At 37.9% G+C, this 14400-nt stretch overlaps 1 protein-coding gene and 1 long non-coding RNA gene across 2 annotated transcripts in view; one reads left to right on the top strand and one right to left on the bottom strand.

The window, feature by feature from the left end:
* The window catches only part of LOC144965407 (uncharacterized), a 46201-nt gene that overhangs the window by 12965 nt on the left and 18836 nt on the right, over nt 1–14400 (bottom strand). The window lies entirely within an intron of this gene.
* LOC144965401 (virulence metalloprotease-like) overlaps nt 1–14400 on the top strand; it is a 34689-nt gene that overhangs the window by 10096 nt on the left and 10193 nt on the right. Inside the window, exons 4-8 of the mRNA XM_078900716.1 lie at nt 1722–1979; nt 2795–2963; nt 4036–4138; nt 7728–8008; nt 11810–12018. Of these exons, the coding sequence (XP_078756842.1) occupies nt 1722–1979; nt 2795–2963; nt 4036–4138; nt 7728–8008; nt 11810–12018 (1020 nt within the window). The remainder of the gene's footprint in view (nt 1–1721; nt 1980–2794; nt 2964–4035; nt 4139–7727; nt 8009–11809; nt 12019–14400) is intronic.

Raw genomic sequence — 14400 nt, 5'->3', positions numbered from 1 at the left:
AGCGGCATATTATAGCAAACGTTCTAATTTCGTCAGGGAACTTATGATTGAATATGAAACTGGAGGAGAGAGCGTGGTTTACCCCAGTGGCTTCTCTAACAATTCTTCCTTGAGACACCAGTTCATTCAGTCTCACACTTTCACGGAAGTTTTGAAAACATTTTGGGGACTTAAAAGAACAACTGACGTCACTATCAGCCTGTACAGACATCACATAATCTTCATCTTTTATTAAGGAAATATTTTGGCGGATACACTTTTCAAAAAGATCCACCCAAAATGACTTTGGCCAATTAACTTTTGTGTTATTTTGGAAGCGTTTGCGTTGTGACAAAAATCCGCAAAAGTGTTTTCTTCTTTTTCCTCTAATGAGGCGCGTAGAATTTTTCTTTTCGTTAGATGAAGGTCCAGGCTGTTTGTGGCTGATATCTTCACACTGTCATCGTCACAATTGAGGATGGACAGGGCAAAGGATAAGTGTTTTGCATAATAAATTATTTTAGGTTTTGGTAACCCGAGACCACCTTTTGATCTTGGACAAAACACGAATGACCTTGTACTCGAGTTATTCAAATGTAACCAATTTCTAACTTTGTTCACAATTATATTTTCAATTTCATTAAGGTCCTTTTCGGTAAACATGAGATTACAAAAATAAAACATTAGAATTGAAAAGCACATTGAACTAAAGAGACACAGTTTGGCTGAAGACGGCAGTGGGGAAACATCTAAAAGGTTCATAATACACACACATACACACACACACACACACACACACACATATATATATATATATATATATATATATATATATATATATATATATATATGTCCTTTCTTTCCTAGATGCATCTTTTTGCTTTTGACGCTCTTCTTGATTTGAATAAGTTCTTTGCAATCGTGATTGATTCGGGAGTATTTTCTCTTTTAGATACTCCTCTTTTATACAATCCAGTCTGGATGGTCCATACTCTGAATTAATAGCTTTTACAACTTTGACCAATAAAATCACTGAGGAATAAATTCAAATGCTTAGGCGGTATTTGTTCAATTTTTCACACTCCTGACCTGTTCTCTAATGTCTAGTTTTAGATTGGTCCTAAATGGCTCACCATCGGTTTCACCGCCGATTGTGTCTTTTGATTATCGATTTAGATCTTGTTTCATCTGGTTTGGAAGTGTTGATCTCAGTATTAAAATTACTGGAAAAAATTCTCAAAATAGATCTTTCTAGATGATTTGACATTTTTATAGAGTTCGTCTTCTAGAATAACATTTTTTATTTTTAAAAAACGCAAGTTAGTTTCGTATTCACATGTTCCAAAAAGATTAGTTCAGATAAGCGGCTTTTAAATTATTTCGGTTCTCACCAAATCTTATCTTTCAAACGTTTACAGTTACACATAGGTTTGTGTGTTGATTACAATTGTTTTGATTGGCAGAGCAGCTGGGTATTTTATTCAAACTCCTATCATCAATGGATGATTTTGCGTTTAAATAAAATGCTCATCGGTTCTGATTGCCAGATCAAGCCTACCAACACACAAAACTGTGTGAAACCTTAAACATTTATAGTCTATAACATTAAGTAAGATAGACTGTATCACCCATATGACGGTCTAAAACAATATCAATGAGCTAAATGTCATTAAGTTCATTCATTTCATAGATATAAAACAACTAACAACCTTTGCTTTATATTTGTTCAATCCACCCCGTAGGCCTAAAACAGGAATTGCTATTCCTACTGGCAAAGGAGTTAAACGAGTAAGACTGTTTCAAAAGTACCGAGGACTTGAGGTTCTTGGGCCCACGGTGGAGGCAGAATTAAGACAGAATGGCACGCCTACCGGTCAGTTGTTCGGCGAGGTGGCTTTGCGAATCTTCCTGGATATTCCTGATGTCAATGCTTGCATGCAAGATATCGAAAAGATGATCGATATTGCCATCACCAATGAAGGCTTTAGCACAGATGACAGGTTTGATACGTGTTTATACTTCTTTATTACTGGAGACCAGAAAATACTTTACACATAGTTTGATCTACACTTTCCCTTAATACGTTTACGTTTTATGATTTTAATAGCTGGGGCAATATGAACTTTATTACAACAAAAATAACTTGCAAAGAGAAATTTCTATCAATAGACAGCTATCTATTTATTTGGTTTTTGCTATTACATGCCAGCAAATTCAAAATTTTCAAATGTATTCATTTTGTTTGGTTGGCATCAAATGTCGACAGAACGCTTCTTTAATGTTGTTAAAGCATCTGAAAACATATAGATACGTTTAAATTTCTATAAGTTTTTGTATAGATAGAATGCGCTTGGCCAAGGAGTTCACAACATTGCCACCCGGAAGTATAACGGACCAACACACAAACTCTGTGTAACCATGAACTTTTATAATCTGGTTAATACAGTTTAGTGAGAACAACTCACAAACGCGGATGGCAAAAACAATAACAAAGGCCTGAGTGACGTCATCTGCATACTATCTATACCTAGTCCTGTAGTTTTAAGACTGCTTTATAGATTTAATAGAGCTTGTAATATTGTTTAATAGGAAAACAATCATGTTCATCCGTGTTGTCGCTGTTTGTTGTTAGCATCGAAACGGTTGTGTAGACGAAATGTTGGTTGTTTTCTGTTTCTGTTTCTTCTATTTACCACATATTAAACAATAGAAATGACAGACGAACTCGGTCAACTTGTTCTGTATCATCAGTTAGGGATCCATCCTATCTTACTGTTTCTACATGAATGCCGTTTCTTTTCTTTGTACTTTGTAGCCGCATTGATGATAAAGACGGCAATCGTTTTGTGTACATTGACCCAAACACAAAGCAAGCGTCCCTGATATACGTTGTTGAATTCTTTTTTGTGGGGGAAGGAGATGTAAGGAACCCAACATACTACATTGACGCCTGCAGCCAGGACATTATGTTCAGCTTTAACAAGGTCAGAGATAAACTAAGAGTTTAACTATTGACTAGATTAAAAATCATCAATTAAATATTCATCAATTTGCGCTTTATGTTTGTTTTGCTCTGTATTTTGTCTGCACAATTGTTTTCCTATGGCATGTAAATTGGGAAGAAGTGAGAGGTAGTGGACAAATATACAACTGTCAACAAAAGTGAGTCGTCCCCTATCTCCGCTAGCCTGACCTAAGCCCCTGAAGAGTTCGTGCAACCAGGAGGGCCCTATCACTCAGATGTTGGCCGGCAGGTGCTGGATAAAACGTTGAACCATCTGGAGGAGCTTCATACCTGAGGGAAACCGACTGAAGCGTATCCGTCAAGAATGGCAACTACAATTGTAAAGATCAACGAGAATGGCAAAATACTGCAACGCTTAGAGCAACGCTTATTATTATTATTGTTGTTGTTATTGTTGTTATCATTTATTTATTTATTTATCTATTTATTTATTTATTTATTTTATTATTATTATTATTATTATTATTATTATTATTATTATTATTATTATTATTATTATTATTATTATTATTGTTATTATTATTATTATTATTATTATTATTATTATTATTATTATTATTCTTATTATTAGAATTATTATTGTCATAATGCCTATTGAGGCCTTTTATATGACCAATTTGAATTTTTTAGTATTGATGGCCTCAGGCGGCATATTATCTTTATTCTTGCAGTCTACCATGTTCTATCCATGCCTTTAATCACTAGTCATTTGGTAGTTCAAAGCCGCCCAAGAAATCACCAACGGACAGTACAACACTGATGTTTTGTCATCGCATCGGTGAAGTCAGTATGTCTGGAAAGAAAAGATGTCATATATGATATTAATACCAAACCTACTAATTCTCTCAATTCTGTTGCAAAAAAAAAAATGATTCAAGTCAGGGTACTATGGTATCTTTGAGTAGAAACTACGAAGGTCTGAAGTCGAGACACTGAACTGTGTGGATCGTTTTAAGACACTGATTGGGAGTTATATCTGAAATATTTGCAAAAGATTATTTAAGTAATTCTTATCGGTGTTTGTTTTCCAGATCGATAATGCCACTGTTCCGGAACGTAAAGAAAATAATTTCCTACGAAAGAGACAACTCGAGAGAAGGTCCGCGAAAGCTGAATGTACAACAGCGGGTGTTGGTGAGATATTGAATTTTAAAAATTATTATTGTCGCTGCTTTTCTTCCCATTTGTTCACCTCTCCCTATTCTATCCCCACGTTTGCCCTTTCACCTGTCTCCTACTACTGTTTTTCTCCTGTCTCCTCTTATAACACCTTTTCCTTTTCAAAAACCGAGCCTTCTTTCTGTTTAATCTTCCTCTTTTTCTGCCCCTCCTCCTGTTCCTTTTCTTTCTTCCTCACCTTTTACACAATTCACTTTTCCTCTAATAATTTTACTTTATTCATCTTCTTCTTCTTTCTTTCTTCTTCTTCATCTTATTGTTCTTGTTCTTCTTCCAACCTGAGGGGCAAATTTGGGGGATGGTCTTAGTTCCCCCCCCCCCCCCGCCAACGGGCCTTAGTCATCCCGTTCCACCGACATTTAACGATATCTAACTCGAGAACACATTTGAGATAATTATAGATGAACATGTCCTGTGAAGACAATCTGAATACTGAAATGATGAAATCGAGATGTTTAATGAAATATCTAGAAATATTCCAACAATGGGAAATCATCAAGTAGGTATCATGCTTTAAAATACATTGATAAACAAACTAATGAAATCGTTATACATCGCGGTGGCTAAAATGAAAAAAAAAATCTCATTTTAGCAAAGTTCAACCCAAAAGAAATTTTCAAAAGGCCAGCAGCTTCTTATGGTCTCACACTATAATGTTACGATTATTTACTCAAATTTGTACAGTCGCGTTCCTCGTCGGTAGCCTTGTGACTACACAACGCTCGTCCAGAACATCTGCGGTTTCAGGTTCTTTTCTATAACGTGTACACTTGGGAGAGTTGGAAAGTACACACTGGTGAAGCGTCGCTGTCGTTTGCAGGTTTTCGACCTCAGTCAATTTGTCGCTACTGTTTACTCTTGCTGGCACAGAAGCCTGGCAGCCTTACTCCCCGTATCTACGTCCCGTCCCCACGAATTCGTCTAAAAGCTATGTTCTTTTTCTGGACCTGTTAAATTTGGTTATGTTCTCGGACTTGGGAGGAAAGCAAGGCAGACCTCCTTGATAAAGGAAGTAAATTCCTCCCTTATAGTCTTCCTGAAAATCCATCTGCAGAGTGCGAGAGACTGCACCATTGGGGATTATCAGTGCAGTTGTGACAAGTACTGGCCTGTGTTTGCTATGCGGGAAATAATCGAGGACTGTCCGCTTAACCTACAACGGTTCTTTGTTCGCTCACTTCGTCATGAAGGTGAGGTCAGGAGTAAGCTCCTTCTTATGGCGGATGCCCCTGAATGTACGCTTGGCTGTAAGATCATACACTAGGTGCAGATCGTCTAGTCCATCCATGTTGAGATTTGGCTACCTGCCTCGTTGCAGTCCCGGCAGCCATACTCGTCGTGGTGGCTATTGAAGTCTCCTAGACAGATGGAAGGATGGCTAACCACCGGGACTGGTGGTGTAGTCCAAATCGCTCTTGGCGGTTTATATGTTGTGCAAATACACCCATCCGTCTCAAAGGAAATTCTATTCACCCCGTTGCTGTCCGTAACACTCTCGGTGGCCCTTACCTTTGAAGGCTGTTTAGCATAAACGCTAATACCTCCTTTGAAGCTCTCGTTGGATCACCGTATAGCCAGGGATGATTTCGAAATTTAAAAAAGATGGGTCTCCTGTAGTAGGAGAATGTCAATGATATGGACGACCAGTAGCTTTGATAAAAGCTCGTTTTTTGGCAATAAACTCCGGCTTTTGATACTGAGGGACAATATATTTTATATATATATATATATATATATATATATATATATATATATATATATATATATATATATATATATATATATATGCCTCTAGTCACTGACCCCGATATCGCATTTTCCAGTTGGAGTTGAATTGGGACGCTCGCTTACCTGCCGTGTGTACCAGCGACATTAACGACACCAACGCGGTGGTATTTGGCTAGTCGGTCGACCGCTTCGCTATTAAGATGTGAACATGATAAGACATCAGTGTGGAGCCAGAGAAAGCCAAAGCCATTCGGGCACCGGGTTGGATCTCCATTCCGTCATATATCTGCTCGGGTCGTTTATTGACCCGCGTATTCGACATTCTGGATGGTCCATTGACGGTCAACCGGAATTACACCTTTGTCCCAATGTTGTTTAATGTCTACATTAGCGACATGCCGAACACTTCCTCCATGAGGCTGGGATACGCGTACGACTGAGCACTCGTTACTCAAAGTCTCGAGAGCGTATTTAGTGAGGCTGTTACTGGACTCAAAACCGAATTTGACACGTGATACCTGAAGAAGAATACTTCACAAACAGTTACTACAGCTTTCCAACTATGTAGTGGCCGGCACATCCGTATGAACCTAATGCGAAGTACCTGGGGGTTACGCTGGCTGGACCGCAGTCTTACCTATTGGGTCTACCTCGAAGGTGTTGCCCGGAAGACAGAGAATCGCAAGTCTTCTCAGGAAGCTGGCGGGAACAACTCGGGGTGCTAATCGAAACACTTATGGGGACTTCTGCCCTGGCACAATGCTATTCCACCGTGAAGTATAGCGCTCTGGTGTGGGTTAGGAGCAAGAACATTGAGAAGATGAAGTGTGGCTATGTGGTTTAGTGGTATGACAATCGCTTTCGGATTGGAAGGTCCTGGGTTCGAGCCTCGCTCGGCGCATAGTTGAGTCCTTTTTACTCACTTTTGACAGCGTTGTCTCTGTCGGAAAAAACTGTAATATCGCCTAACAGGCGTCATATCTCGTTCCCTATGTTACGTGTTGCGCTGCTCAGTGACCATTTGTAAAGCACTTTGAGCACGTTTCGTGGATATTGCGTTATATAAAAGCTCAAGATGTGACTTTGCAAGTCCACGCATATAGTGTCGGGAACGCTGGCAACAGCGCCAAAAAAATGGGGTCAAATAATGGCAGCAATCCAGACCTCCGATGTCCGAAGTGAGACGATTACAACTGGCTGGCTTAATAAGATCGAGTGAGGGAATGAGGATACCCTTCTCAACCTCATAATGGACGGTGCCTCTGTTTTGAACCGAAATAAGTCCCGGCAACCCTTGTACTTAGCTTCCCAGACTTTAGACAGGGCTGTGCACACGATATAGAAGTCGGTTTGGACGAATTCAATCCCTCGAGGGGGCGGGGACATAGACTCCTCGAAACTGGGAGAAAAGTTGCCAGGCTTCTGTACCAGCAAGAGGAGACACTGGGTGGCGGCGAATCAAACCTGCCTTACGGCATCGTCCCTTCATCAGAGGGGACTTTCCACCGGTCCAAAATGTACCCGTTGTCGTCAAGAGACCGAAACCGCAGAGCTTTGCGTTGTGAAAAAGCTTTCGGGCAAGTTCGCGACTATGCACGAATGCGGCGATGAAATTGCTAAAAATTCACAAAACAGGATTTAAAAGTTTCTTCAGTTTTATAATTATGCGAACATAATCGTCAACATTCTACCAAATTAATGTTATTGACAGCATATGACGAGACAGATTAACACATCATAGTCTTTTTAGATGGAAAATGGCTCATCGTCTTAACGTTTGTTTTAAAAATAGTTAAATTTGCTTTTATGTCATCAGGGTGCAATCCTTCGGTTCCTGGTGTTGGAGGGAATCCAAAGACAGGTATGGTAGAGTACAACACAAATGGTATATGCCTGAATGTTCAGAAAAGTGGCAATACATGCACCATGAGTAACGATAATATCATTGTGATTGACAACGGACATTCAACGTCAACCAGTAAAACAACTCCAATATCTTTCAACTGTGATGGGGGATTCAGCGATCCTATTAATGAAGCTTTTGGTGTGGCCAACGATGCGTTCTATTTTGGAGACATCACTTCCCGTCTTTATAAAGTAATAATTTTCTCTTTCTATCTATCCCCGCCCCTTTCTCTATCGTCCTCCTTCCTCTCTCTCTCTCTCTCTCTCTCTCTCTCTCTCTCTCTCTCTCTCTGTGTCTTTCAATCATACTCACTCTCTCTGTGCATCTCATGATCCCAGCTGTTCATCGTACCAGATCGTATCATGTGCCGATGGCATTAAAAAAAAAAGACGCCAGCACGTTTCGAAACGTGCAAAATAAGGGCAATGGCATATTTAGTTCCTCAACTCGTAGCATTTAATCCTCTCCGCTCTGGGAGCAGAGCTGCGTCTAGGATCATTCCCTATTGATTCAGTAGCAAACGTAATTTTGTACAGGTGTACAGGTAATTGGAGCGATGTGGGTCTGCAGCTGTATACCTGCTTCGTCGGTCAGCTTGGTTTCAGAATATCAACTATCTTCCCATGTTTTCTTTTTGAAAGGACGTCAGACATTGTCTCCGCCAACCAGGCTCTTGGCCCGGCGCCCAAATAAATCACTATATCGGGTAAGCACCTTCTTTCCCCGTTGTTTTACCGGGTTTGGTAATGATTGTTTTGAACCTGCTCTCGTCTATACAAGGGAAAGTCATGAAAATAAGGAATGTGTCTTTCGGCGATTCGTCTTGGAACGATGTTGTTTGGTGTTTACATTGGCGCTTCCTCTTTGAGTCTGGGATAAGTGAACACGTGGGTCCTTGCTCACTGGAGCAAGGAATGGCCCTCCTGAGGGCGTGTCAGTGTGGATATGATCAAATTTAAATCATGCTTCGACAATGTGGTATGTAAGATAAAGAGCGTAGTCACACATAAATACGTCGTTCGTTAATGATTACATATTGGCTTTGTTTATATTGGTTGAGTACTTTGCATTTTGATAAATGATAATAATATTTCTTTGCGTTGTGTTGTAGATCGTAAAAGAGACGATAGAGGTCAAAGACCGATGAAAAATAACATGATGTACAAAATCAAGACATTCGAACTAAAAATTCAGAATTCTAATATTCATTCTCACAGCTTTATTTGTTAAGTTAATAGTAAATTCCAATCCAAGTCAAATATTATGCTGATTATTCAATCAGTTTCAAGTCCGTAGTATAATTCCTATCAAGAAGTCTATTTGACTACTTGACTATTTTGAACATTATGCACGAATACTATAAAACGGTGTTTATCAGTCATGATGATGAGCAGTTCGAAACTGCATGTAGCATCATAAAAAGGAATAATAAAAAGAGATAAGAAAAGCTCTGAATGTTATTTTATTACCCAAAATAATTTGGTTTAAGTATCTCACCTATAACAAATTAAGACCCCACGTTTGATGTGGTAAAATCAGATCAAATCTTATTTACCTTGTCACAACCTTACCTACCGACTCATACTGAGATTGTTTTCCGGAGGATTATAAAAACGCAACAGGAAGTTATCGGGATCGATTGGGGCGCCAACCATACGCTCCTAAGGATATTCGCTCAGAGTATTGCGCCATCGTATGGGGTAGAAGTAAAAACATCGAAAAACGCCAAACATCCCCAGTCAATATACATAGTTTAGGGATCGCTAATAACGACACTCCATGTTGGGGCCTGGTTAAGATAGCTATACAGCCTCCCAATGTCCTGCAAAGGCATTTTAAGCATATTGAATGGTGTCCCAAGTAAAAGCAAATTCATTCACTACAGCCCTTGTATTTATCTTCTCAGAGTTTGGAAAGTGACTCAATTAAGATTTCTAGTTCATATTTATAAACCATCGAATCTCCCCTTCCTTCCTATCTAGTCGGAGGTCAGATCTGAAAAATGTAAATATTTCTTGTATTGAGCTTGTAACTTGTAACAAAATCTTCCCAATTTACTTTGTTTTTCTAAATGTATAGATTCGAAAAATGTAATTTAATCAAACATACTTTGGCTTTTTCTTATTTTCTCGAGCATACAATTTTTTCCTCATTCAATTATATTGCACATAAAACTAAATATTAATACTGTTAATCGATCCTTTCTACCGTTTTTTTTTACTCCACCAGTACCCCGTACAATAGATGTGAATTCTTTGATTTATCATTCACATTCAGCTAAGCCTCAAATTCAAATATTTCTTCCAGGTTCTTGAACAAGCTCCACATTGTAGTATTAAAAAATATATGCTCTCTCTTTACGTATAAAAAAAATCAGAATCTGTTGTCTAAAACTGTTTAAAGTTAGAAAAAATCCACACAAAAAAACAACAAAAAAACAAAAACAAACAAGCGTGTTTTGTCTCTTAAAAGCCCGACTAAAGTTTTCTAATTTCTTTCACAAGTTCAACTCATGAGGCAACATCCTACCCAAATCTATTTTTAATAAACCGACTGCTATCTGAAAGAATTGCTTTTAACCAATGTAATTTGATTACCCTGCCTCTGATTTTCATAAGTTATGGAAACACTCCAATTCCCCGTAGAAAATTGTAATTCGGAGTTTACTAGCTTTGAGGTAAAAATCGGTCGAAGAAAATTTCCGTGAAATATTTTGATGGGATAAACCTTCTAAAGTCCCAATTCTGCTGCCTCATTACATTAAAATGGAATGGAGATTTCATTTCTTTTGAACTGGAAAAGGAGTTTCCGGATGTCCGCACCAGTAAGAGGCGGCATTGGGTGGTAGTCACCAGACCACGGTCCAAGCATCAGTGGAGTGTGGCATGGCGTCTTCGACCAATTACAATCGTGATAACGGCCCGGTGACTGCAGAGCCTCTAGTTGAATGGTGCATTGTAACGTAGCTTCTGCCAGTTGGACTCACGAGATAGTGGGCGAATATCCGCTTCGTCGGATAGTTTAAAACTATCAGAAGATGCTACTCTCGCTCTGTCTGTCTGCCTCTCTCTCTCTCTTATTTTTTTCTTTTCCCTTCTCTCTCTCTCTCTCTCTCTCTCTCTCTCTCTCTCTCTCTCTCTCTCTCTCTCTATATATATATATATATATATATATATATATATATATATATATATATCTTTTCTCTATCTGCATCTCTCATTCTCTCTTCATCTCATTTGAAATTTTAAGATAAAAAAGTATCAAATTCGTCGATCTTTCATCTCGCCCCCCCCCCCCTATTTCTTTAAATTAATTTTCATTTGTATCGCTTTTTGTACTTTTCAAATATTTCTTTTGATTAACAATTCTTATTGCTCTTCTTTCATGCTTTTCGTAACATTATTTTAAATTGATCCCCAGAAAATTGTTCAACTTTTTTATATTAATTTTTTATTCACATTCATAAGGTCAGTTTGTGTTTCACGCTCTTTTAAAAACTAGTCTTTCGTAAAATATGTCTCAGAAATTATGATAATGATAAGGAAATTAACATATCATGCTCGTATAAAAATTATTATAAGGAAAATATCTGTCTATTACAGGGACGCAATTATCTAAATGTAATTAAATTTATCAGTGATACTTGAAGCATAATTAACGTTTAGAATCAAGACTGTCTTTGACAGAAACTCGGACTCAAAGAGGAGAATGAAGATCGATGATGATTTGATTGGTTGTATTGTTTAATGTTTGTGTTTTATTGAGAATTGTACCTAGTTGTTATTCGTAGATCAATATTTTGGCCTTGTTCATTTTTTCAAAAAAAAAAAGAAAGAAAAAATAGAGTCGGCTTTTCTCCCGGAAGCGCGCAAAAATTTTATCGAGCGTTTCAGTTAAATTTTCGTCCCTCGACCTGTTTATTTAGTTGCCACATATTAAGTTTACCTTTAAGATGATATACGCTCACATCTTTTTCTTGAATTATTCCTCAGGAAATATACGGCATCCAAGCTCTGTCTTTTACTCCTAAGTCAGTTGTGCATTATGACACATGCTATCAAAACGCATTTTGGCGTCGTTCCACCTCGACCATGTACTTTGGCGATGGTTGTTCAAGTTTTTACCCGTTAGTCTGTCAAGATGTCTTAAGTCATGAGCTCGCCCATGGAATAACAAGAGCCAACAGCGACTTATACTACTCGTATGTATCGAATGGTATTTAAAATCGGTGTTAATAAATGCAAAGTACGTTTTACAATTTCTACTATAGTCAATGCGCTTCACAATTCTAATATATACTCCAGGTGGACAATATATAACCAACTTTTCATTTCATTGACCTTTTACGGAGCCTTTTTGTACTGGCAGTCTGATATTTGGGATCCTGATATTTCCATTGATAAACCTCTTGACTCACAAGCAAATGGTACTAGCCTTGGGATCATTTGAGCTATCCACACAGTAGCCATTGAGTAAATGAGTTGGTTAGATCTTGTGGGAAGAACCAAAAAGAAGTAAAACAATTGTTACTGTACGTGTAATTCAACAGAAACCGAGGTAAACTCTTGTTCTGGGTGTCTATGATCCTAAAAGACAACTCTTGAGCTTTAAAAATCTGGAACTAACTGGGGTACACTTAATCACATTTGAGTCGGTGGACTTATGTTTTCATTGTTTTATCAAAGATTCAAGGCTGGGTTTCCCCTGATTACTATCACATATTATTATCAAATATTATTTCCTTAATGACGTCACTCAAGTTGTTTTAATAGGATACAATAAATCATAAGCCCTTATTCCGTATGACGTTATGCGCCTTTAAACATACAAAAGTCATGGCTACATATTATGTTAAAGAAACGGCATAACAATGTTAGATTTAAGTACTGAAATGTGTTTTCGCCCAATCGACAAACTCAAACATCTTCAAATATTCATTTGCACAACGTACTATCAAAGACTGGAATGCTCTTCCCGAATCGTGTGTGACCACAACAGATATAGAAACCTTCAAGCGAAGATTATCAAAATTCTTCGGCCTAAACACAAAACAGTGGCTGTCACATTCAACAACTCTTTCCGCCCTCGAATACAGATACACAAAATTGCGTCAACTTCGAGTAACATTCAGATTCAGAACTTCTGTACTGGATTTGTGAAGCTCTGTAAATAACAATTTGAAATTTAATATAAGCTTCAATTTAATATACGAGAACAGATAAAATGGACGTTTCGGCTTTCCCCTTTATCAACAAAACAGGATGAATGAAACACAACAGACGGATGAGATAATGTGGTAGTGGCGTTCTTAACACCACATATTTTTAATATAAGATTAGATTAAGTAGACGTTAGTGTCTCTGTGCCTTTATGTGAAAGCATAAAGATATCGTGTCTCAGCCAGGCCTCTCACTTGTGAGAGTAGTACATAGAAACGGTGTTTAAGTTCGCTTGGGCATTATAATGCTCATTTATTTGACGTTGGGAACAGCTTTTGCCGGAATCATTTGCGCACATTTTACCGACGTATTTTGCTCGTTGATGTTGAAAAGATATAAGATCTATCGGAAAGTATTTTGCGATAGACTTACGTTATATCCAAAGGACAACAGCAATTGCAATTTTGAAGAAATTTGCAGGAAGTATCAGATTTTAGCATTTTGTCGAGAGAGAGAGAGAGAGAGAGAGAGAGAGAGAGAGAGAGAGAGAGAGAGAGAGAGAGAGAGAGAGAGAGAGAGAGATTGCAGCATAAGATTGTTTTTGGGAAAGACGAGAGAAACGAAAATGAGGGGAAAACACGGTGGAGGAAACTAAAAGAGGAGGAGTAAAGAGAAATGTTTGCTTCAGCAGTGACAGGAAGACTAGAACTTGATTTCCTGAAAGGACCTTTGATACAATCCGCGAAGTGGACAAAGAAGTGCTAGGTGTGATATATAGCCTTAATAGTGAGTGCAATATAACAATCACTGTTGATGACGACGGTTAAGCTTAACGTCTTCGATTATCAACGAAATAGTTATATCTATATATTGATTACTTGTTGACGGTCGAGGACTTCTTGGCTCTGTCTTTTATGGATTCTTCAAAATAAGTCAAATAATTTGTGATAAGGATTTACTGTATTCCTAGGACTTTTTACAACTTGGCCAAACTTCACTTTATTATAAAAAACCCCCATCAAAATACACCAAGGGAAGTGGGACAAAATAGGGAGCAGACATTGATATAAGATAAAGATATGAACAAGGGTATAAGGAGCAGTGTCAGACAAAGCAAGAAAGAAAAAAACAAAAACAAGAAAAAATAACATCCTAAAAATCTGTCAAGAGGGAAGACTCATGTTTAGTGGGATAAATATTTTTCTTGTATTTTTCTCTCTTGCTTTGTCTTGCACTGTTTCATACGCATTTTAAAATATTTTGTTGGTTTATTTGATACAAAACACCATGTTTGACATACGTCTTTTTGTAATGATGAATTGATAAACAATTTATGCAAGAAACATCATCTTAACCCAAAAATTATAAATGGGTTAGAAAGTATGCCTAAGACTTTCATGCAAAATTCAAGTAGTCAGAAAGCT

This window comes from Berghia stephanieae, chromosome 1 (assembly GCF_034508935.2).
Source record: "Berghia stephanieae isolate SIO BIC M18660-M18661 chromosome 1, UCSD_Bste_1.3, whole genome shotgun sequence".
Classification (NCBI taxonomy): domain Eukaryota; kingdom Metazoa; phylum Mollusca; class Gastropoda; order Nudibranchia; family Aeolidiidae; genus Berghia; species Berghia stephanieae.
The sequence above is the reverse complement of the archived record's forward strand: the minus strand, read 5'-3'. Positions and strand labels throughout refer to the sequence as shown.